The 25674-nt window shown below is 41.3% G+C and overlaps 1 protein-coding gene across 1 annotated transcript in view; it reads left to right on the forward strand.

Annotated features, from left to right (window-relative positions):
- KLHL29 (kelch like family member 29) overlaps positions 1 to 25674 on the forward strand; it is a 387740-nt gene that overhangs the window by 125619 nt on the left and 236447 nt on the right. Inside the window, exon 3 of the mRNA XM_018921262.3 lies at positions 21891 to 22196. Within this exon, the coding sequence (XP_018776807.2) occupies positions 21936 to 22196 (261 nt within the window). The 5' untranslated portion in view covers positions 21891 to 21935. The remainder of the gene's footprint in view (positions 1 to 21890; positions 22197 to 25674) is intronic.

Here is a 25674-nt window from a genome sequence, read left to right on the forward strand (position 1 = left end):
GCTGGCATGACTAAGATTTATGATGCAATCTGCTTTTTTCTCTTCCTTAGTACAGATAAGGGGGGTTATTATTGTTAGTAGAAATACCTATTAAAATAAACCCCATGAAGCAGTTTCAAGGATTTGATAAAAATGAATATAAAGTTGAAGCTCCCAGCTTATCTTCAACTCAAGTGATTTTCATGGGGTTATAACTCTTCTGGCATGGGATGAAGGAGCAGGAGTGTGATTTTTATCCTCACTCTACAATAGAAGGGAAAACCAGATTTTGTATTCCTTTCATTAGCACATTACTGCTCATTACTCCTCAGGTTCGGTTCTGCAAGGGAGAGTTAACAGAGATTGCAGGTAGGTGGGAGTGAGTTGGGAATTTGCATGAATGGCTCGTTTTCAGGTTGCAGACAGCAGTGTCTGAATGCCAGGTTCTGTGAGCAGTTTTAGGGAGAATCTGTCCTGCCAAAGTCATGCTCAGAAGAGCTGGAGAAGCTGTGAGTGGGAGAAGCTTTAAAACACACCCCACATGATGCTTTTTCCTGTCAAACATCTGGGTTTCAGGCTTCCAGTCCTGCCTGCTGAGTCACCTCATCCCTCTCTCCTACTTGTTGCTATCCTCTTACATGTAAACACTGCCAGGGCTTGATCTGTCAGTCTTGAGGAGTCCTCAGCAGCATCAGCTGGGGATTTTGGCCACACAGTGTGTTTTTATGTCTCTGTATGTGTCCATCCCACGTAGAATGGGAGGGAAAGATACTGAATTTGCACAAGAATAATAAGACATGCTATTGATTCTTTCCTTAACTTCCCAACTTTTATTTGTTTTCATGCTTCTTAATCTAGGTTTCAAAGCCTATAATGAAAGTGCAAATAAGCCACTTTTCATTCCTTTGGGCTTGTTTTTGGGGTGTGTGCATTTTGCTGTTGCTGGAGTACTCACTCACAGCCTTGTATTCTGAAGTGATCTCCTCTACAGCATCTAGTGAAACCAAAGTATTACTCAGGTTTAACTAAAAACTTAAATTTTTAGGTTTCCTTTTATTGATGAAGGAAAAAGTATCAGTGTGAGTGACTCAGAAAACATTCAGAAAATACCCTTGCTGAATATGAAAGGAATAATATATCATTTGTAATTTTAGGAATTTTTTTCTTCAAATAATACCTATTTTTTAAAAAAAAAATTAAACTTTTTACATTTATGGGCCTTTCTGAGGATTTCGGGAATATTTGTAAAGTGCTGAGGGTTTTTAAAAAATGTCTAATATTTGTGCTATCCAGATTTTAAATGCTGTTGACTTAGACAACTAATTAAATTAGTTTTGTAGCTTTCCTTCTGTGCTGAGTAAGATATATTTGCAGGTTGTATAGCTAAGCATGATCTTCTGTCCCCAGCAATGCTGCATCTGCAAAAATATTATTTTGGCTTTTGGCTTCTTGTAGCCTGAAAACTTAACTTGGAGTATGGTGACATTGGTTTCACCAATATTGGTTTTGCTTGGCAATACATTTTTTCTTTTTCAGGAGATTTTGTTTGTTTCTTTGTGTTCTGCATACTGCTGTTCAGGATTTACAAAAGCAAAGGAATTCTGCTCCCAAGGAAAAAAAGACTTTGCATTGGTAGAAGAGCATGGAGATCATTCTTCAGCATTCAGATGCTGCTGACTGAGAAAGGAGAGTTTGTTACTAAAATTGAGTTTGAGTTTACCATCAGTCCCACAGCAGAGCACACTGGGCCCTCCACAAGCAGGTTTTCCAGTGCAGGGATTCCTGTCTTGGCAGAGCTCTGGATTTCTTGTTAAAAGCATCAAGACCTGGCTCTGTCCACTTTCTCAAAAGCCTTTTTGTGTCTTAGCCAGGTGGTAAGATGTTTTGGATTAAACTTCCAGCTGTTTGGTTGAAAGTTTCAGTGCCAGGTATGATCCAGTGATTTCTTGGAAGCTGGTGCAGTTTCCTTTCAGTAGTTTGGTCAGGGAGGTGTACGTGGCATTGCTCAAACAGGTCACTTCAAGCAGCCCAGTGCCAAGACTTTCATTCTCACTTCCTTCATATTTATTAAAAATGACTAGAAGGAAGTTCAGAACTTTTGTATCTGAGATGTGCTACATCTAATATGGTTGTCAGACAACTAAGAAAAAAGTCACTGGCTAATGAGTCTTAATTGTAACAAAACATCAAATCATTGTCACTTCTGCTGCAGTAAATGGCATTCATTAAATTAATCCACTCCATTACAGAAGTATTTTGCAGAGAATACCATGACCCAACTGCTTCTGTAACAGTAATAAGCTGAACCTATCACTGTGGCACTATTAGGTATATTAGAAAGCAGTTTGAAGCATGGCTGCATGACCTGGAGCAGCATCAGGAGGTCTCAGGTAGCATGTTTGAAAAAATAAGCTGCCTTAATTAGAGACAGGACCAAAGCCGAACCTAGATGTGAACATTCCTGTAGCTTAGCACAGCAGGAAATCAAAAGCTGGATCGAGAACCTCTTTGGCTTCATTTGCAGAGCAGCGCAAGCCAAAAGAAAACTTAGACCTTGAACTGGGAACAGGGAATTTAGAAATCTGAATATTGCTTTTTTTTCTTCACTCATATGATTCCCTTTTAACTTTGGAGCTAAACCCACCGTGCCATCTCTCCCCTTTTCACCCAGTACCAGAAAACAGAGAACTGCATCGTTCCCCAGCGCCGCTTTTACAGCGCTGCCATCAGAAATTTGTGGCAGGAGTTGCTTTGACTTTTAGTTGCATTCAATTTCATACCATATGTGTACATACACGCAAGGATGATATAGCACCTTTGTAGCTGGGGAATGGCCTGCTTTAATAAACATCCCCCTTGCCAAGGGGGAAAATGAGCAGCCACAGTAAACACAGATGCAGGGAGGGAGGAGCAGTCCGAGCGGTGTCGCAGCGCATTGTACCTGAGGAAAAGCATCAGCCCTAATTGGCGCGGAGCGCAGCCCACCTACTTAGCAAGAGAGGCTGCCAAGAGCAAATTGCCCCAGTGCTCTGTGCGCCGTGCTGCCTTCCCATTGAATTCACTCAAATGGAAGGCTTTTGCCTTCATTTTCAAAACTCTCCATGTGTTGGCAAAACGCTGTCTTGGGGAGAGGCTCTCTGTCTAGAATAAAAACCTCCTGAGGATGCGTTCCCTACTTTGCCTCCTCCAAGGGTGGTGCCACTCCAATTCTTCTCGAAATTTGAAGATGACTGCGGGGGAGGAGGGGGGGGTGTATTTGTTTTGGGAAGAGGGGATTTATTTATTTTTTTTCTGGGAAAACACATTTTGGCCCAGGAAGAATGAGCAAAATGACAATCTGTCTTGGAGCTCTTAAGCTACTAAGCACAACATTCAGTGCTTATATGTTGTCACATTGCCAGCAGCGAGTATGCAGAGGCAGTGCAGAAGAGAATAAATTAATGTATGCCATCCTTAAAACAATTCTATTGAGAGCCAATGCTTTGTTTTTACTTACAAATTCATAATCCCCTGTTTTGGCCCTTCTCTTGCACCCAAGCACTGAGATGTGGCAGGAATGCTCCTGGAACAGACTGCACTGTGGGATTAACTCCATGAATTCCATCACAAATAGAAATGGTTGGTCGATTGGCAGGTTTTCCTGCTGGTTGCTTACATTTTCCCTTCTAAGCTAATAAAATTAATTGTCCAAAACTAAAGTCCCCTATGAGGGGTTAGCTGTAGTCAGCTGAATTGGAACAGAATGGGGTTGCTGGTTCTCTTAAAGTTTTCTGCTCAATACCTTATTTAGGAAGGAACTTTTTTTGCCCCTGTTTTTGGATGAAACTATGCTTAGAAACTTAATAAATTATAAGCTTGTCACTTCCATTTCATCACTGCTACATTCCCACCTGCTTCTTCACTTCAGTTTGCTCCTCTCTACATCTGAGAATAGGATATGAGTCCTTTGTTTCTTTTTAATGGTGTGAGCTTGCCAAAATCTTGGTACATCGGGGCATTCTTGCTCACCTAATGATTACACTTAGGGATTTTAAGTTGGATAAAACAAGGTCAAAAAGGTATGAGTACATAAGTAAAGAAAGTTTTGCAAACCACCTATTTGAGTCAGTCTTATCTGAGGACTGGGGAGGGTCTTGGAGGAATTCTTTCTTGGACATGAAGCAAAGAGAGAAAGGAACCTGAATGTGGTAGAAGGGAAGGTGATGAGTAGAAATGTGAGATGTGGTGAGAATAAAGAGGAAAAAAGATTGAAAGATTAATTAACACTGGGGGAGCAAACTGGGAAGGGCATCAGGGGGCTGCAGAGTCCTGGGTTTAAGCTGCATCTGAAGGTGGGTTGTGTCTCCTTCACCCTCCCAACCTTCCTCCAGTCTAACTTGGGATCTTCTTTTCTGAGTTTTTCTCAAGCCTTTCCTGTCACTCTGGGGACCCAGTGCTGCCAGGGTGCAGAGCCCTGAGCTATGCCCAGGTCATGGCATTGGAGGGGTGAAAGGATGGGCACAATACCTTTTAGAGGGCTTGTAGGGCCAGCGAGTATGATGGTCAAGTTTTCTTGGCTGCTTCAGAAAGACAGTGGTTCAAGATTAAAAAAAGGCAATAACAGTTCAAGATTAAAAAAAGGCAATAACAGCAAACAGTTTTGTACATTCCTGAAAAGGACTTCAATCCAGTGGTGTGTGATATTTCCCTAGTTGTGACAACTGTGTAGTTGTTTTTCTCATTAGAAAAAAACCAAAACCACAGTGACTTCATGAGTAAGGTTTGGCTTTCCCTCCACAAGGAATTCAGTCTTGGACATTTCGCTAAGTGTATTAAAATGCTCAAGAAAATTGTTATTCCTTTTTTCTTCCATATGTTCATTACTGCCACAATATGACTTTGTGCAGACTTTACTGTAACCTGTACTTTAGCTGGTCAATGTAATTTATAATAGAAAAGCTACATATTATAATGCCAGAGCTTTCATAATATGTGTGTGTTGCCTTCACTCTGCTCTTTCATGGCAGTGCTACAAAATATTTTACCAGAACAAGTGTAAATCCTATAATCTTCAAAATTAAATGGGGGAAAAAAAAACCAAACCAGCCTCCACCAAAGCCGGAAGGCAGAAGCCTGTACCTCGTGCAGTAGCTGAGCATGGGGTTGCCTGAGGAAGGTAATGGCAAGCTTGCTGAATTGCAGAAACTCCAGTGCCCTCTCTCAGGAGCTTTGGCTGAGATGTGGGTGTTGGCTCAGCCTGCTCAAAAGCTCTGTTAGAGCATGATGGGGACATGGTGTTCATCTGCCATGTCCTTGGTTGTTTTTCTCATGTCTCTCTAGCAAACTCCAGTGCTCAGTTGAGCTGAGCCTGGAGTGACATTGAGCTGAAACTGGAGTGACGTAGGACATCTGAAAGAGTAGAGAATTGTACCCACTCCATGTCTTGGGTCTAAAGCTGGAGTTAAAAGCCAGCAGCACCACCTGAAAGAGAGCTTTAGCCCCAGTGCAGAGCCTGGCCATGCTGGGCTCGTTGGCATCCGGTTTCTGGCATGAAAACTCTGAGCCCAAGCAGATTTCTGGAATGCCTTGTGCTTCAGTTGTATAGGGAGCCAAAGCTGGAAACCAGATCCCTCAGCAGGATGTGTTACCTCCCCTTGGTGTCAACCCAAAGTATCCCTATGTTTTGGAGTGACATGACACCAGAGGATTTGGGCAGTGGTACCTCATTTGGGAATTTCCAGCAATCTTGCAGTGATAAATGGGCAAATGATGTTCCCTTTGGTTTATGCAACAGCAGGACACTGGGTACCTAAATAGCTTTGTTAGCAATAATGTGGCTTCCTGCAGACTCTGAGGTACATAAGCCTAGAGGGATTTTGCACATGTTTAAATTGGATATAATGTCTGACCTCTGCTCTCTCTACCTGAGGGCATCTTCTAGTTTTGGTCCATATTTTATTCCATCCTCATCTCACCAGCTGAAGAGGAGGGATAATAACATTCTTGACCTCAGAAGATTTTGTCACTTTTAAACAGGTATCAAGGGTGTTTGGATCTGGTGGCACTGGAGAAGTGTAAACAGTGGGACAGAACCCAACGGCACAGAGGAGGCAACTGTGCAATATGCAGATTTATTTTTTGTTTATGTCAGGCTCCTACCATTACAATGTTTCTCTAAAATTCTGAGTGTGTTTTGTGTACTGTTGATCTTGCACATGTGTCTGCCTTTCACAAAAGAATTAAAGAGATCCAGTGTAATGCCAGGAGCACATCCCCCATGTGAGTGGTACTGCAGACTCCGTGCCGTTTCCCACGTGTGTTAGGAAAGGATGCTCTGGCACTCACTGTGTCACAGTATCTGAGGCTGGATTTGGCTTTCCATTCAGCCAACAGATGATGTTTCCAAAAAAGAAACTTCTACAAAATGGGGAGTCTCTGGGAGATAATTACGTGGTTGTATAAATAATGAGTGAGATATTATCTGCTAGCTCTATAGTCACATCCACGGAGAGAAGAGATGAGCTTTCTTCGAGGGCAGTCGAGTTCTCTCAGCTCAATTAAATGGACGTATAGTACCAGCCTGACACTGAACATTTGTTCCCATAGGAGCCTGTTAAAGGGAAATACAGTTAGTGTTGCATACAGCCTGTGTTTAGACCTCCTGCTTAGATTATGAAAAATGTTAAAGCTAAAAAAAAACCCTCATTATTTGAGTTCCAAAAGCTGCCTGGCTCCTGCATGCTCCCTGCAGCAGGGCACACCTTTCGCACTGCCCGATTAGCTCCGTGTTATCTAGTTGCAAATGCCTGGCTTCACTATTCCTGTACTTTATTTTAAAAGGCTTTTGCTGTGTGCAATTGAATGTACTGTAATCTTCTTATCAAATACCGAAGCTCTTTAGTGATGCCATTTTGAAATGTACTTTGGTTTTTAAATTGCAAATTCTTCTTTGGCTGGAAGGTCTCTGTTCTTGGTGTAGACAGTGTTTGAGAATGTGTGTGTGTGTGTGTGTGTGTGTGTGTGTGTGTGTGTGTGTGTGTGTGTGTGTAATTGGCTGTATATAAATGCCTGAAAATTGCTGACCCCTTTCCTGTTAATGTCCAATTATGGGTTTCCCTCTAAAACACTGGAAAGGGAAGACAAAGCTTCTGGGTAGGGTTAAAAAGCTGGTAGCTGCCCTCCTGGCTAATTTTGGGGTGCTTTTCCTGTGGTTTTTTTGGTTGTTGCTGTAGTATTTAGAACTTCCAAAGAGCTAAGTTCTCTCCGAACAAGAGCAAGGATCCTCATTATTATTTCCATTATTTTAAGTGAAAGAACAAGGCTGGTCTAGTTTTGAGTACGGAACTGAAAATCTGAGCTCATATATTCTGGTCTCACATCTGTCAGTAACTTGTGATGTGACTTGAAACAAAATCACTTAACCTGTGAGTCTCTTTCCCTACCTGTAAAATGGGGTTGAGAGTTAGAGGGATACCATAAGCATTAAATATTTAATGTTTGTAAAGTGCTTTGAAGACAAAGAGTGCCACATAAATGCTTATCATTGTCTTAAAATACAATGAACTGGGTAACCTTGTGTGGGAAGAATTTGCTAGAAACTAACTTTACAAATGAGGACCAAAGCAGGAGAAGAAAGGACATCTTGCAGAATTGAGTATTAAGAATTTTTTACAAAATGCACTGGAGAGTTTGTCTCTAAAGAAATAGCAGAGACAGTCTTCAGGAACATTGAAAATACATTCAGAACATCATAGGATTCAGTAAGCAAAGTTGGACTTTCCTGCTAATAAAGAAGAAAAGAAAGTTCTCAACAAATGGCTCTGTTTAGCCTGGCCACAGTAATCAAGCATGTAATGAGGCCATTATGGGAATGCTGGAAAGTAAGACATCTAGTTATAGACAGGCATTATTTCGAAGTGTATGTCTAATCCATCCTCAGTGGATGTGATTACTTACCTAGAAGATCAAGGAAATGGTATGGATATGTACTTTATTCAGGAAAGCAATTGGTAGAGCACTCCATCTGTGAAGATCATTCCAAGCAACTCGTTCACTTACATCAGCTTAGAAATTGTTTACAAGTGGATAGGCAAAAAAATAATAATAGAATGCATGGGGGGAAAAGTGAAAGAAACTGGGAATGCACATATCTTCAAAGCATGAAATTAAGCCAAACTCAGCTTTTGAAATGATGTAGAAGGTCTTCCCCATGGTGTCTTTCATAAATACATTAATATATTGCAGATACAGAAATACTCAGTCCTTTCTGTCCCTCCTCTCTACCACTACATAGGATGAATGCGGGAATTTCCCTGGGAGATTCTGGGAAAAAAATTTAAACATCAGCAGGGCTGCAGTTCCTCCAGGATGGATTCTCCTCCACAGGCTGCAGCTTCTGCCTGAATCCTGCTTCAGAATGGATACCTCTCCAAGGAGAGGTCTTCCATGGGCTGCAGTGTGGATATTTGAGGGAAAAAAAACAATGCTGGAGATGGACTTCTTGCAGGGGCATAGTAATAAGACAAAAGGAGTGATGACTTTAAAATAAAAGAGGTTTAGATTGGATATTAGGAAGAGATTCTTTATTGTGAAGATGGAGAGACAGTGGCACAGTTTGCCCGGAGAAGCTGTGGATGCTCCATCCTGCAATGGTTCAAGGTTGGGTTGGATGGGGATTGGAGCAACCTGGTCTAGTGAAAGGTGTCCCTATCTGTGGCAAGAGGTGTTGGGAGTAGAGGATCTTTGAGGTCACTTCCAACCTAAACCATTCTGTGATGATCCCATGATCAGCTTCCATCATGGTCCTCTCCATGGGCAGCAGGGTCACCCCTCCTCCAGTACTGGGATCACCTTCTCCTCCTCCTCCCTCTTGGATCTTGATATCAGCAGGGTTGTTTCTTATTCTTTTTTCCCTTAATCCTCATTGCCTGTACAATGTTCTTGCCCTTTCCTATAAGTGTTTCACAGAGGCCCCACCAGTCTGGCTTCAGGGCTCTGTGGTTCCCTGCAGTGAAGACAGGGAACTGGCTGAGGGCAGCACAGGGCCACCCCAGCCTCTCCTTTTGTCACATCCCTGCAGCCTCCCCAGGTCAGAGAAGCTGCTAGGAAGAAAGGTGTTGGGAGGTACATGAGTGTACATTCAGTGATCAATAATTTTACATTTTTATTTCCTTTTTTTTTTTTTTGAGAGGGAACTGTTGTGGTGCTCGCAGGCGAGCTTAGGCATGTGTTATAATTTTATGTACGACATTGCTGGTCCCTGTTTGTGCCCGGCAGGCAGGCTGCTGGATGAGCCGGGAGAGCTGTGCTCTTCAGAGTCAGAGCAGAGCGACTATAACAGCCTCCTGTGCTTTTTGGCCTAAAAATCTATAAATTTATAAGACTTACAGGAGTGGTGTGGTGACTCATCTGTGCAGCAATCAAGGTGTCACAGCAAATCAAAAGTTTCCATCTCTTCTTTGAGATGGGGATTCGAAGAAAATGCTGACGGTAATTAAAAGAATTGCTCATCCCTGGCTGTGAAGCTGCGGTGTGCCTCATAAGATATGCGTCTTATCTCAAACTATTTACGGCTCTGTCTTGGGTAGTGCATGCTGACACCCAGGGCTGTGGAGCAGGACGTGGCTTCCCAAAGTGGGGTGTGCTGCTGGCACCTCATGCCTCATGTGGCTGGATTTGGCATTTGATGTTTTCCTCTCGTGTCCAGAGCTCTGACTTTGTCCTCTCAAGTGCCATCATCTGTTGGGATTATTTCCTGGGAGCACAGTACCTGTGTCTGATCTTCCCGTGCCTGCTTCTGTTGATGCCTAAGAATTGCTTAGATGATGGTAATTCTCAGTCTCAGCCTCTGACCACTGTTCATACCTTCACAGACAGCCCGAATTTTAAGCCAGACTGATCAGTTCAGCTGCAACAGCATCATTGGATGGATGCTTCTTGTAAAAGCTGTAAGGTTTTCCATGTGAAGGATAGATGCTCATAGTGATGTAATATTTTCATTTATATCTCCTTGTTATGTTTGAGATCCCTGAAAACAAACTCCATAGTAAGTTTTGTAGCAGTAGTAAAATAATTTGCTTCAACAGCTCACTATTAGATGTCACAACATACTTTTGGTTATCCTTCTTATGTGTATGGGGAAACGGCAACGTGAAGAAAGATTAATCAATCAGGAAAATGATCTGTTATTTCCCTTCTCTTTTCATCTATTCCAAAAACCTGATGGGCTGCGAGGCAGTGTCTCTAAGCAATGCATATAATGTATGCAGTTACTGCATGCTCAGCAGCCAAATGCAAACATTGCAGAGTAGAAACACAAGGTTTATCTAAAAATAAACAAAAAGGAAACAGAAATCTGTACTTCAGATTCTACACACAAGCTGTTCAAACAGTAAGATCTTAATAGTAGATTTAAAAGTGTCAACAGCAATGGCCTTGTGCTTTTGCATGGTTAAAACTTGTCAGCAAATGCAGTCTTTTGAGTGATAATAACACTAAAAGGCTTACAACAGACTGTCCTTGGTGTACTGCAAAACAAAAAAACCTCACAGGAACAACAAGTATCTGTTGACCTGGGGTCAGCATGGGAATCGCAGGTCACTCTTGTAGGCTGAGAAGCTTCTTGAGGAAAGAGCAGAATCCATGAAATCATTGCATTGCTTAACCACGCAAGTGGAAGGTCAGAAGGGAACAGACCTCTTCAGATTGTATTTAGTAACTGTGAAGATTTTGCTTCTAGTAGTTGCTTTGCACTGCACAGTATTTTTCTCCCCTACTCCCTGCACCTCCTCAGAAAAAATTTCATCCGATCCAATCCGAAAGTAATCACATACCCATCAGCAATTTTTCAGCAGACCAGACAAAATTATTCTAAAAGCAAAAACCAAATTATTTTGCTCTACATATGTTTATGGACAGATGAGCCAGGCCAGATCCGTTCAGGAAGATGCAAGGATGGGATGGTAGCAAATAAATATGCAGTGCTGCCAAATATTAAACTGTCCCCTGATGTGCTACTGTAAATTGAAGTGAGTACTGTTGCTGTTAAGGTTGGCTTTACACATATTTTTTGCTGGTGTTGACATCTACTGGATAAATTTGCTACTGACAGGAGGAATATGCTCTGTTTCAGAGAACAGGAGAGTGCTGTCCCCTCCTCTCAGGAAGCTTGCATTGCACAGCTCTGTCTTGAACAGTCATACATCCTCACCACTGCCTTTTTTGTTGTTTTCTTTTTGTTGTCTTCTGTTCCCAAAATTGTCCTGTGAGCAAAAATTCAATTTAAAGATAGTAAATGGCAAACACATTTGGGCAACAGACTGATGAAACAGCTGCTGTCTTTCTCCCATAGACCTGTATTTCTCTGTTTTGCCCAAGGCAGTAAAGGGAAATTAGTTTATTAGTTTCACGTTGGTCACTGGTGGATATCATCCTCCCTCACAAAAATAACACTTTAATTCTGCTTGATTTGAAATAATTGACCGATCAGGAGTGAGGCATGTGAAGGGAGCTACCAAGACAGAATTACACCGTTGGGCTGGAAGATCAATTGTTGGGGAGGAGAGCTGAGACACTGCAGCCTTATATTACACCTGCCTGTTTATTACACTTGGCCTGAGGGGAAGGCAATGCACCATTCTGATCTGTTGCCTCAGAGAAGTACGGATGTAAAATGAATGCAAAATCAGGGAACAGCAAGTTGGGTTTTTATGTTAATACATTTTGTATTGATATTGAGGACATTTCAGTAAACGGAGCTTCTAGTTTATAGAACAGCATATGTGTTTTTCCTTTTCTCTCTGCCAATATACTTTCCTAAATGTGGTTTAATTTTTATTTTTTTTTAGCTTCTCAATAATACTTGCAGTGATTGACTGGTAGCAGTAGCACAAATACTTAGTAAAATTAGTCCCACTGGAAGATTACTCAGATGCTAGAGCTCTTCTTACTCCTCCTTCCTCCACTCTTTCTGCCTGTTTTAATGATTTCATTTTAAGAAAAACGACCTGAGGCACAGCAGCAAGAGAAAAAAAAATAAAAGTCACAAGAAAAAACAATAGATAGACTTATGTTTGGCAAATCCTGGAACAGAAGCAAGTCCAGATGTTTGCTATACAGGCATTTGGCATGTATATAACAGCCTTGCTACAAGACTGCATATAGAGTTTTTGACAGCTTTGGGGGAATGAAAATGAATTATTGCTATTCAGAATAAAATGCAAAACATTTTGGCCAGTGCTTGCAAATCTAGTAGTTTTCAACTTATATTTTAAACTAGATTCTTGGTATTCTTAAATGCATATTTAAATAGGTGCTTGGCAAACATGATTTGATTTCTCTGTAGTATTGAAAGGTTCTACATCACCTAACATATCTTGAGGGGGATATGGTGAGTGGTTCTTGATCTGTTTATTATTTGATTCTGTTACTTCTAAAGCAGCTAATTAAAAGCTGCAGACCTCTGGCCTGGAAAAGGTGGGCTGCTGATTTCCTGCATTCAGCAAACAGCCTTCATCCAGCAGCTGAAAAGATAAAACATGAGTCACTTGGGCCAAACTTAAATGAGATGCAAGAAAGGGTGGTGGAAGAAATGGTAACAGGAATAGCTTTTAAGAGGCAGAGGAGCAAGCAGAGAGGCAGTTAACTTTGATACTGGCTGAGGTATTAATTCATTAGCATGGTGGCACTGTCCCTCTGGTTCTTGACGCATCGCCTTTCAAAACAAAACATAAATAGCAAGTGGATGTAAGTGATACTTACTCTGTTGAACCAGCTGAAAATAAAGTCAATCCATTTTATGAAACATGGTTAGGCCACGAGAGGTGATGAGCTGTGACTGCAGATGGACAGATAACATGGGCTCTGGCCAACTCCAGTAACATGCACTGAGAAGAGAATGTTTTGATCCAAAAGAACCAGGTGTCTGCCCAGTATTTCCAGCCAGATAAAGGGGTGCTGGGTGCTGATGGAGTGGTACTAATGGTACCAGTGCCCTGAAGCAAAAAGATGGAAGTACAGAAATACGCAGAGAAACTCCTCTCCAGACTCTCCATGATCTCTGAAAGAAGAGCAAGAATACAGGTGTCTCCTTAAGTAAAGAGAAGCTTGTGAGGCTTTGTGAAGGGAGGCTAATGGCAGTCACATATTGAGGGCACCAGAAACTGGAAAAACTGTAGGTATTCCCTGTGGGTCAGAGATGTGTATTCTTTGGGAATTCACTTATTTCCTGGAGGACTGGGATAACTCCACCTTCATACCTCAGGTGCCACAAATCATGTTAAAGCCTTGAAGGTCTTTGGATGCCTGTCACTATGGACTGTGCCAGTCTCATGTTCAGTAAATGTAAAAAACATGTGGATGTGGCACTTAGGGTTTAGTGGTAGACTTGGCACTGTTTAATGGTTGGACTTTGTCTTTTGCAACTTAAATGACTCTGATTCTATGATTTAAATTTTTTTGTTTTGTTTTTTTTATTTTTTTTTCCTGAGGCAATTTTCATGGAATAAACTCTTTTTATATACCAGATGGTTAGGGACTGTTTTGTGCTGTAAGTGTACATGTGCTCTTGATTTGGGGGAGTGATACAAGTCTCCTTTTAACAAAATGTGTGTCAGAAGATTCTGTGTGGTCAGAGGACATCAGTCATGAAAGAGAAAATTTATTACTTTACCTGGTGCTGGCTGAAGCTTTTTAAATGTGAACAGTGATGGGGTGGGATGACCAAAAAATATCCTCTAAGAGGGAAATTTTAAGTGCATTTTCCTTATTACAGCATTTTGCAGCACTGCAAGTGATCCAGATATCTTATGCTGTAAAAAGCACTGCATTTAACCCTTACCTTGGCAGAGAGCTTTCTCCTGTAGTAATTCTGACTGTATGATCAGTCTTCCTTTAGGGTCTGGAAAACTGAGAACAGCAGTAAACAAAAGGAAATTTCTTCTGCCTTGAAGAAGACCTAGTCCCCTTCTCCTCCCACCCCCGCCTCACCCACCTAAGAAACCATCCCCAAAAGAGCCAAAATCCTGCTAATTAAATTTTGTGAGATTTATTTTGTGACATTTGGCAACACTGACAGTGGCTTATTCTACATTTCTGCTTTATTAACTATGAAGTCTTAGGCAAGATTAGGTATGTCAGGTCCTGGCAGCCACTTCACACATTTTGAAAAGGTGGCCCATTTCCCCAGAAGAAATCCAGTCATGTCCCTGTCTCCCCTCCCCACCTGTCCCCAGCAGGCACCCCTGGACCCTGGCCACCAGTTGTCATCCTGCCAGCCCCCGTGCCAAGGTGCTGGCCCCCGGCTCTGCCGTGCAAGTCGTGCTGCACAAACCCTGCATGAACTGGCCTTTAACACGGCAGCTCTTGGCATTTGGTTTCCTTTCGTTTGCTTTTCATGCTAATGAGATAATTTAATTAGGGAAGACAATGTTTTGGGCAGTGTTTTGCAAGCAGGAGTGTTACAAAGGGACATCATTTTTCTCTCTCTCTGTTTTTAACAAGTCTGGGTTCCAGACACTGCCAGCTACCCTGGACCCTGCAGAGACGTCTGAGGAAGTTATTTTGCTGTTGTGTAAAGTTCTGGTGGATTTTAATTTATGAAACTTCTGTGTAAAATTCCTGTCTTGTTGCTGTAGAAGGTTCTTGGAGAGACCAAGAATCTGCAGCAAATGGCATCTAGAATTGATTTAGGGGGCTGGAGGGTGGTCAGGGTTGAATTTTGTGCTGAGTTTTTTTGTAAGGTTGTGGGGATGGTTTGCAACAAAGCTGTGGGGGAGAACCATATCAACTAGGATGTCTTGAAGAGAGAGAAATAAATTTAGTAGTTTTCTCCTGGAGTTAGGAATTTTATCCAAATACATATCCCAAACCAGTATATTTTGACATATTTTCTATCAGTTTGAAACTGATGATAAGTACATCTGAGGATGTGGATGGAGGCCTTTTAGAATGGTCCAAGAAACTTGTATGGCCAAGAACATTTGTAGAAAGAGACCCTTGCACCGGGTGTAAACTTCGTGAGTTTGTGTGTGTCCAGGTTTGGCAAGCAACAGGATTCAAGACAGGACTTGTCTTCACCTTCTGTGCCAGCAGTGTGAGCATCAGGACCACCCTGAATCTTTGGGAACTTTCTCACCCTGCCAGTGCTCATTACCCATTGAAGGATGTGTTACCCTGCCCAGACTGTAAAAAAAATTAGTATCTGAAAAGCAAATTACTATAGATAGGAAATGATCACAGTGAAGATAAATTTCGTAGAAGCTTAGTAATAAACCAGACACTTAGAGATTTTTTAGTAACCCCTCATTTAGGAAGGTCATATTATGTCAGCTGTGAAGAAAACAAACTGCAAGGTATGGTTGCACTTGCATCATGACAGGGTTTTTCTTTTTTTTGGATAGTCTAGTTTATCTTTTTACTTACCTAGGGGGAAGATTTCCATATGCATCTGAAGTACTCAGAAATAAAAATGCACAAACTTTTCTACAATATATTGAGATAGCAAAGCAAAAATCTCATTTTTGTTTCTTTCATAGTGAGCTTTCTGCTGAGAAGACACCGTTGTGTTCATGCTCAGATTTTTTTAAAATATGTCCCAAAGCATCACTTCTTCCAGTATATATTTGGAAAATTAAATCCTATATAATCTCTTTAATCTACTGCTCCTTTATCACTTACAGGGTTAGGATTTGGGCTTTTTTTTTTCTTCCTGTTTTTTCCTTTAAGATCTGATTGTAGCAAAGCAGCTCAAGTCTCTCTGCCTTGTCTTGGATTTTACAAGAGCTTTACAACTGTTTACAAGACTAAATCAGGGGTTTACAAAAGTAGACCTTGCTTGATAATAAAGTTGTTTCCTTGCCTCTCAAATATTTCTGGATCTTATCTTTCTACACAGCTGCTTGTAGTTCAGCTTTACAGAACCTCTTGATTGCATTCTTTCTGCACTTGTCTAACAGAGAATTCTTTCACTGAAGTCACCCAAACAGAAAAAAAAAATAGTTCAATAAAAATTGTGAAAATGGATTAGTCAGATCCATGTGGGCTTGTAACAATGATTCTATATATGTCTAAGAAAGTCTTTGTAGGTTATAAAAAATGTTGGGCTCGAATCAAACATTTTTCTTGGCACATTGCTGAAGAGTTGCTCCTGAAGCTGCCAGGACTACTAGTACCTTGTTTTATTTTGATTTTCTTGAAGATGTGTACATATATGACCTGATGATTGAGTTATATCCAGAATTTATGGTCATACTGATATGCTTCGATGTGAGTTTGGTGCCTTGTGCATGAATTACATCTGCAGACCCGTGCCTGGGGAGAGGTTGTTGTGTTGGTAGGCTCTGATAAAACTGCATGTCGTAACATTTCCCCTGCAGCATATATATGAAATCATTCAAGCTTAGGTACTTAGACATCTTCCTTTTTATCAGTTACAGTTCTTCATGCTAGATCTGATTCCAGCAAATCTCTCTCTCCCTCTTTTTTTTTTCTTTTCATTTTTGGTGTGTGGATCTCATAAAATACTTAGGCATTACATGCACTTAACTGCTTTTAAAGCTCTCTGATGGGCTATTTTACCTGTACTTCCATTTATCCTGTCTGAAAACATGTAAGATTATTTAGCTGCGTATTTTAAAGCTTCAGGTTCTTTCTTTTTCCTTTTCTGCCATTTCCCTAATGGCCATGGATCTACTTCCGTCCCTGTCTCCCAGCGTCTCTCGCCTATCATGTTTCTGTAATGTTATTATTTAAAAGGTAAATTTAGAAACAAATGCTTACCCAGGAAAAATTTAAATTAAAAGCTTGACCTTTATTTTTGAAGTCACTTAATGAAGTTGACTAATAGTCTAAGAAATCTGATTCTCTTGCTTCAGACTGGCTGAAAGCCTGTTTTTCCTTATATTTATATCTGTGGGGACAGGCACTTTAAGGAGACCTTGACTAGATAAGCGTGGAAAGCAGGGAAAGAGCTGCTCCAAGGCTCGAATCTGGACTGTCATTTAGAGAAACATGAATAGGAAGCATTTTTTCTTCAGAACAGTGAGTGTTTTGGGCTTGGGGGAAGAAGGGTTGTGTTTAAATGTATCGAGCATAAAATGAAATGTTAACCACTAGAGTTTAATAAATCTGCAGCAATGATCTGTTTGAACCTGGTAAGAGCCCTGAGGACAGCATGCTGCTATCTCACATGCCGCTGGCCTTTTCCTTTCCTCTGTGTGTGTGTGTGTAAGCCGTGGAAACGAGGAACAAATGAGCTTGGATAAGAGATGTGGTGAAAAATGAGTACCAGGAGGAGGGTGGTTTTATGCTAAGAAGGTCAGATGATTTCCAAATGGCCATAGTGTTCAGGGTAAATTTGGAGGCTGGATGTTGTCATCTCTTTAAGTGCCCTGCATTTGAGTCCCGAAGATGCTCACATTTTGCCAGAAAACTGTCTCAAATACTATTGTTGAGAAAGCCATTAGTATGAGATATGTCTAAAATTCCTGGTTGTAGCAAAAGTTTGTTGTGTAGCAGGGGTACACTGACATTTTCCTTTGCCTTGAGAGGGATAGATTTAAAGCAACTTCTTTCTATGGTCTCTCTCACCTGTTGCCTTGCATGTTTTGGTCTTGTCCCATTCCTTAAAAGGTGTTTGGTGTTGTTTCATCAGGCTGTTACCCTCTCCTGGTGTACCCTCCCAAACCCATCTTTCTCTGAAAGTGAATGATGGGGGAAGGGGTCAGGTGCATGTATAATCCTCATGCCTGGCTCCTGCATAACCCCTGTCTGAAACAAAGGGGGCTGTGTTGTGGCATTCTTTTTGCAGCACATGTACAGTGATGCAGTCTTGGGGACTCTCTTGCCTTGCCATATCACAAAATCTCATTTTACATTTGTCACGGGATTTGTATTTACCTCTGGTTGCTCGATCTCTCTTCTTTAGCTTATAGCCCTTTCCACAGCCCCCCCTTAATACCAATTTGATCTCCTTTTTTTTGCTTTGAATTTATCAGTTCATCCAGTAACTGCTTTTTTTTTCCTCTGTCTTTAGTAGGGTGGGGGATTTTTTCCCCTCTAAGAGAGTTTTTGTTCCTTTTGGCTGCACAATAAAATCCTTTGATTCTATGTGACAAACGGGAATGCGTTTCCTTTCTAGTAGAGATTAAAGGCACCCGGCTACTCCAGTGATTACATCTTGAGTAGAGGCTGAGGGAAAGCCTGTCTCACTGACTTCACCACCTTCTTCAGACAGTGTGTCAGCTGATTTGGGTGTACAGAGGGATTTTCAGCAATAGCAGGGTGCAGTATGCCTCCTCATGGACTACGACTCTGAGATGCACAAATCATACATTCTTTCTCCTGCTGGCTGTGTCTTCAGCGTGAGTTTATGGCTCTGATGTAGGGTAGACATATCTGAGATAGCTCAAAGCTTATCTGCTCTAGTACTGGCTCCTACATGTGACAGTGTGGAGCATCATGCTAGCTGAAAAATCAACCCCACAACTGAGGTTGATAGATCTGCAATTAGCCAGGGCTTAGCTGGCACAGTGTCTAAAAAACCAGGTACAAATCTTCTTTCTCTTACTCTGTGCTGTTTAGAGGGATCTAAAACTAGGTAAGAGAAAATGTCTACACATGAATGCTGAGAAAACTTCCCTTAAAAAGGTTAAAACACATGAATTAATTGTAGCTGTTAATGTTGATGTTCATAAGTATTAGGCATTGATGTTTCTCCTTCTCTCTGTCTCTGCAACAGAAAGGGGTTTTTTTGTTTTGTTTATTTTTAAGGGAAAAAAATCTCAAAGAACATGTCTGGAAAATTGTAGCCTAAAATCAGATATTGTGGAACTGGTAGTGACAGGGTTAGGGTTGTGGCTGGACTTGGTGATGTTAGAGATCTTTGTCAACCTTTAGGATTCTGTGATCACTGCTGCCCTCCCTGCTGTTTGAGTGAGGTTTCCACTGGCCTCCCTCTCTGCTGTTTCTCAAGATGGTTTATGCTGCTCTATGTCAAGTTCTGTGCCGAGGAATGTGATGATTACACTTGACTCAGGACACACTGCTGGAGAAGTTTTTCTTATGAGTACAGAATATGTTTAAAGCATTATTATTTTGATTGTGATCCTCCACATCAATAGTCTAGACAAAGCATAAACTCTGGATCTAAAAATTAGCTAGTCTGTTCACAACCCATTTCTTACCTCACCCAGCAGCTATTTATGAAAACATTTTCTCTTCTTTCTAATTTTAAATAGCAAGCACTAGCAGTTGAATACTCATTTATTAGATAGTTATCCCCTCTGGTTTTTCTGCACATACTGTCACTGTCAAGTAACTTCGTACCCAGCCAAAAATGCCACATTGAAACAAGTAGTATATATTTAATGCAATGTATCGGGGAAGGAAAAAAAAAAAAAAGAATTATGTTTAGCCCTGGCTTTTATTTTTTTCATTGGAAATATGAAGTACAGTAGCTGGACTGAGAAGTGAATGTGCTCATGGAGAGGGTGTTGGGTTTTAATAAACTTCTTAATGCGTGGCTTAGTCACAGGCTTTTTTTCCTGCTTGTTATTGACGTACCTGCCTGTCTGTCTCATCTGATAGAAGAATTGCTGGGGGCAGGGTGCCTGGGATCGTGTGACAAAAACTGCTTGCTATTGACTTGTGTGCATGTGTGCTGCTGCTCTCCGCTGAATGAAATGTCAGATGTGCTCAAGAGTGTGGGTGGGTGGGTGGGTGGGTGGGGGAGATGTGATTTGGTTCTCCCTGGAGTACCCTAATGCAGCTAATGGAGATCCTCGGGCTAGAGAGGAGAAGGGCATTCAGTTGACAGCCACCATCCAAACAGTCACAAAAGATAGCTTCATACAGCAGTGGAGGCTGCTGGGATTAAAAAGAAGCTCTTTCGAAGGCAAGGAGTAATAAAGGTTATTTTAAAATCGCAGTTTGCAGGCTCCTTTTTTTGCCTGACTTAGCAAAATGGTTGTAAAACAAATGAAAGCAAGGTTATACCTGTGGAATTTCTAACCTTTAAAGACACTGTGTTTAGGTACTGAATTTATTCTGAGATAGTTTTCACTAGAGAAAAAGTTTGCTTTCTTCACCTCTACTGAAAGAAAAGGTTTTGTTTTCACTACAGCAGCTTTCACAGCATCGGTGTCTCTGGGTTTTCCTGTGGTCATTGTACAGCTGAGCTCACATGGTCCTCTGGAAAATACAGAATTAGCTTTCTGAATGAAAGTTTCAGATGGCCAAAAAAATGAAAGACAGAGGAATCTAAGTAAATACCAGAACCATTAGCCCTCAAATCATCAAGTCAAACGTTGCATCACATTCTGTTAGAGAAGAAAATAGCTGGGTTAAGAGGAATGTTAATTTTTTGGTCAATACCAGCTACACTATGGTGTGGTCTCCAGTGTCGGTTCTTGCTGGAGGTGCTCATTCTTGGAGAGGGACAATGTACCCATCAGATATGCAGCTTATTGGGAGATTTGGTTTGGTAATATACATTTCTATTATTGAATTTTTAACTGAGGAAGAGTATTCTTTGTCTCACCTAGTGAACCAGTTCTCAGCTACTCTCAGCTCTCTACTGAACCAGGTGAATCTTTCATCCTTCAGGCATAATGACTGGTTTTGTTTGCCTTTTTAATTTCTACCAGGTGAATAATTAATATTGGCAATAGGCACGCTGTTTTATAACCCTTCTAAGTTTTTTATCTCTCTAAAGAAGTTTCTTACCTTCAAGTCTCTGGGTTAGTTTAGTTCTGGCTCTCTCCACAATCCTTATAAAAGATATTCTTACCATCCATTTTTGTATCTAAGAATTTGTGAAACAACATTGCTTCCACTGACCTGATGTCATTATTACAAAGAACTTAGTGGATCGTGTGATGCAAATAAAACAAATCTGGTTCTTCAGTGACCTAGATACTCATTATTTATTTATGGAAATAAATACATTTAGAATTTATTCTTATTGTTTCTTCTATTGAAAATGCTGTAAACTTTCACTTACTCAGAGCTCTTCTGGGAAAATAGCATTATTGCCACCATTCTGCACATTAGGAGACCTTGCCAGGAAGACTTTAGTAGCTGCTCTAGGCTATGTAACATATAATTATCAGAACTAAGATTAGATGTTGGGAGTCTTGACCCACAACTTAGTGTTTAGACATCCCTCACCTGGCAGATATAATCTGTAGATAACAGAGACTGAGGGGTGATAAGGACAGAGTGATCATAGAACAACTTGATCATAGATCACCTGTGTGTATTAAGTGTTTAAAGTATAGCCAGAAGCACAGGGGGAGACAGAACACGTTGGCCTGCCCCCTGTAGAGCATCCTCGCTGTGGGGAGGGGTCACAGAGTGAAATATTCCTGGAGGAGCTTCCAATGAGGAGTCTAGCAAACAGGGGGCTGTGTGGAGCAGTATTTGGCTTTGAAAATAGAGAAGTAATGGGTAGATTTATCAGGTAGATTTTTTTGTCTTTGATCTTTAGCATCTATATTTGGTCATGTATGAGGTACAGAAAAGAGGCTACAGAAAAGATATGAAGGCTACTGAGAAAACAGAAAGATGGAGCTGTTGGGAATGTTTTCTTGTTGTCAGAACATTGAATTATGACTTTCTTCTTACTTGGCTTTTCACAGTTTGTGTGCTTTTGCTTGTTATTTTGATGAAGAGTTTGGGCAGGTGGTGTTTCTTCAGGTCTATGGGACTGGGCTCTCCACTGTGTCCTTGTACTTGGCTAAACTCTCTCATTTGTGTTCTAGGTCAATATTCACTATTACACTGCTCTCTTCCTCTTGATGTTCAGCTGGGAAAAGAGGAGAAACAATGCTCTCCTAAGGCAGAGAAAGCACAACAGGGTCTTGTCTGGTGGTTACAGAGCACGGTCCCTGTGCTGGGCCCTCATCCCTAACTCCTCCTTGTCTTTAATCTTCCAGGCAGGCTCTCGAGTTCCCCCTGCGAGGGAGCTGCCCTCCAGCGCGATGTCACGGCACCACAGCCGCTTTGAACGAGATTACCGTGCGGGCTGGGAGCGCCGGGACTGGAGCTCCAACGGGAACCATGTGGGCAGCACCAGCTGCAGCAGCGCCGCCAGCACCACCAGCAGCTCCCGGCCCGGGCTGCTGCCCCTGCCCATCGTCCCCTCGCGCCTCCCCACGCCGGCCACCGCCGCCTGCACCACCGGCAACAGCGAGGTCATCACCAGCCTGGTGGCCAACTCCTCCCCAGCTTCCAGTACCAAAGTAAGAATTCACTTTTTTTTTTTTTTTTGCCTTTTTAAAATTTTTTTTTGTTTGTTTTTATATTTTTTTTAACGGGGTTGATAAGTTGAAGGGATGTTAGAGATGGAGCGTCATCTGTCCCTTTGTAAGGCTTGCGTTCATGGGATAGCCAAGAGTAGGAAAATGAATTTATATGGGCAGTCTGTGTCCTTTTAATTCTTTTCTGTGTTGTACATACACCAGAGTCGGTCTTTCTTGCTCCAAGACTGAGTGTCTCCATGCTTCTGAGAGGCCCAGGCAGAGCAAATGTTTCCTTCCTTTCACCACTGCCTACGTTTGGACTCTCTGTGGCTTTCCCTGGAACTTACTGCTCCCATTTTTCATTTGGGAATGCTCTTCTTGTCTGTTGACCAAGGCAGAGCTGTGGTTGACAGCACCTGGATGTGGTTCTCATCCAGAGGGAGTGGAAAGTGACTAAAGGTCATAATTTCGGCTGAATGGTGTTTTCTCTTTAGCTGATAGTTTCCTGAAAGGTTCTCAAAGCCTCGTTCTTAATGCAGGTTGGAGTGAATCTGTGGAACTGCTATAACCAGGCTCACTCATTTGTGTGAAAATGCACACTAAGGAGTGAGAAAATGTTAAGCACCAAAGAACCGAAGTCACTCACCCTCTTCCCTCCAATAATATATTGGAACAAAAAAGCCCAAACTATTGGGCTTTTTTGTTTCAATATACTATTGGAGGGAAGAGGGTGAGTTTTCCTTTGAAAAAAACAAACTCTTGTAGAACTGCAAAGTACATTTGGTATTTTTGGAGAAAGTTGGGGTTTCTTTTTACATGCAGATTCAGGTAGAACAGCTGGAAACAGAACAACCTGGCAAATGGTGAAGGTGACCACAGTGGTGGCAAAGTGAGACAGAAGCATTGCTGGGTTTCGTTTTTAGGATATTTAACATTTTCTTTCAACTTGGTTTCATTTGAATAACTGAAAATGCCAAATGCAGCAGATGTAGACAGAGGGAAAGGAGACAATGAAGTTATTTAAAGTAAGCCAAGAGCAAGCTGAAATTCTGCTGCAGTACCATTATTATATTGATTTTTTTCACACGGTAGAAAAACAAGGTCAATGCTACAGAAGGAAATATTAGCCTTAAGTGTAGTTGTAAAAATTTGCCATGGCATCTTAAAATTATTATCATTTGGAAGAAGCTACTCAGATTCTGATCAAAACATTTTTAGTGTTCTCCAGATGCTATCCAGTGATAGATGCATTTCAATCATGCTTTGTCTGGAGATGATTGAAGCAATTCTGGAGCTAAAGCTGTGGTTTCATTTATCATGACCTTTGTTCCTGGGTCTGCTTAGAGTCCAACAATTGTCTGGAGCTGATCAATCCTTTTCCCAGATGTTCAGAACCATTTTGAAGCTTATCAGTGCTAGTAAACCATGTGTTTATTGGGGGAGAGGAGGCAGGAACAGCAAGTTAAGTGCCTTTTGATCATATGCTAGATGTGAACTGTCTCCTAAATTACCTTATTAGACAATTTTCTGATGACTTTCATTAGTAAGAATGTTTTGGCATGAATAGATCAAAAGCAATAAATAGACAAGAATGGAGGTAACAGGAGACACTTTTTATTCTGAAAACTGTTAATCAGTTGTGTAATCTCCCATAAAATAAGTGTGTAAAAATGCATAGAGTTTTTGCCCCAGCTTCTTCTGCTGTGAATCAAGCTCTAACTAAAAATTCAAACTTGCATGTATTAAAGAGGAAAAAACTGTGAAGAAGAGGTGAGAGAAGTAGGTAGGTAGGTAGGTAGGTAGGTAGGTAGGTAGGTAGGTAGGTAGGTAGGTTAGGTAGGGTAAAAGAGATGTAATGGGTATGGTGCCTAGCAAGCTTCTAACTAATAATGTGAAATGGTGTCACAAAAAAATCAGGTGCTCATGCACACTCCTGTTCACCCTGCCTGCCTGTGTCTCTCTCCCTCACACACAGCAGACTTACTCTTGTGGTCAGCAGTGAAACCAGCCAAGGATTTTCCCTGGTAGAATCCAGCTAATGGCTCAGCACAAAAAATTGCATTCATATATTGAAGAGATTGATGCAAGTTAGAAAAACAATGTGGTTACTTGCTTTCTTTTAAAAATAAAAACATAAGAATTAAAAATATAACAATACTTTAAAAATAAACCAAGCATGTGCTAAGTTGCCTTGAGCTATGCACAGCCTGCCTACCTTTTGCAGCCATTTGTGTGTGTCAACATGTTTATTGGATACCAGGTCATGGGGGATAGGTGACATCTAACAGCTGGATTTGTTAGTTCTGTTTTGGGAGTGAGATTTTTGATTGCTGAGCTGCCCTTCTGCAGGCTGAACCTCCCCCAACATTGTGGCAGGTCATTCAACTCAGTGGCAAGGGTGTGCCCCACACAAGAGGTGAGCAGTAGTAAGGTGGCATGAAGCAAGAAGATTGATAACCTGGTCCTCCTTGTCTGATTGTCCAAGGAGATAAGCACAGCCACCAGTGCTGCCCCAAGCTGAGGTCAGAAGGGACTCTTTCTCCTATCCAGGTACCAGTTTTGACTTCAGCATATCTTCCAGAGCTGGTTTTGCAGTGTTGAACCATAGAGAGCTACTGTCTATAGCCCTTCAAATTGAGCTCCTTCTTACTTGATATCCTCCCAGTTTGATTTACAAAAAGCTTTGCTTTTTTTTGTAAATCATCTGGTCTGTCCTCAGTCCTTTGGTCATTGGTTCCTTCCTCTAGTATCCTGCTATTGACCAGTTTTGGTAGCCTCCAAATAAATCTGCATCTTTTGTATCCCCTCCATTCTCATTTGCCTTTGAAAATATGGGTGCCAAAACTTAGATACCCAAACCTTATGCATTTTTTCAGCATCAGATTCCCCATTCCCTTGCCTGGGGATAAAACTGCTCCTTCCCTCTGTTTCCATGTCTGTATAGCCAATAATTGCTTCAGACTTTATTGCCAAAGTGCTAAATCAGTAGTTATTAAAAATACAGGTACATGGCATTGTCCTCAGTTATAAATTATCAAACAGCCATAGTATTGTCAAAGACTGGAGTGAAGTCTGTTTGACAGGATCTGTCTTTTGGGTACCTGTATTGGCAGACATTGGTCATATTCCCATCTTGCAGCTCAAGGTTAACTGAATCCTAAAGTCACAAATTCAAAATGGGGGAAAAAACTTCTTTTCTCTCTGACATGAACTGGACTGTATGACTTGCTGCCTGATGGAATTGTTCAGGGAATTTATAGATGAATTGTTTTAAGGACCACTAGTCTACCTAATCTGGCTGAACCATGGTCTTTAAAATTATGTAAATGTATGTAAGATTAAAGACTTTGCCAGACGTACGTGATGTGAATAGAAAAAGCATTGGAAAGGAGAGAAAAAAAATTAAACCATCATCAGGGGAAGCTTAGGATATGTAAGACCAGCTGTGAGGGGGTTGGGTTTGGTCTATGTTTTCATG

The sequence above is a fragment of the Serinus canaria genome, chromosome 3, assembly GCF_022539315.1.
Source record: "Serinus canaria isolate serCan28SL12 chromosome 3, serCan2020, whole genome shotgun sequence".
Classification (NCBI taxonomy): Eukaryota; Metazoa; Chordata; class Aves; order Passeriformes; family Fringillidae; genus Serinus; species Serinus canaria.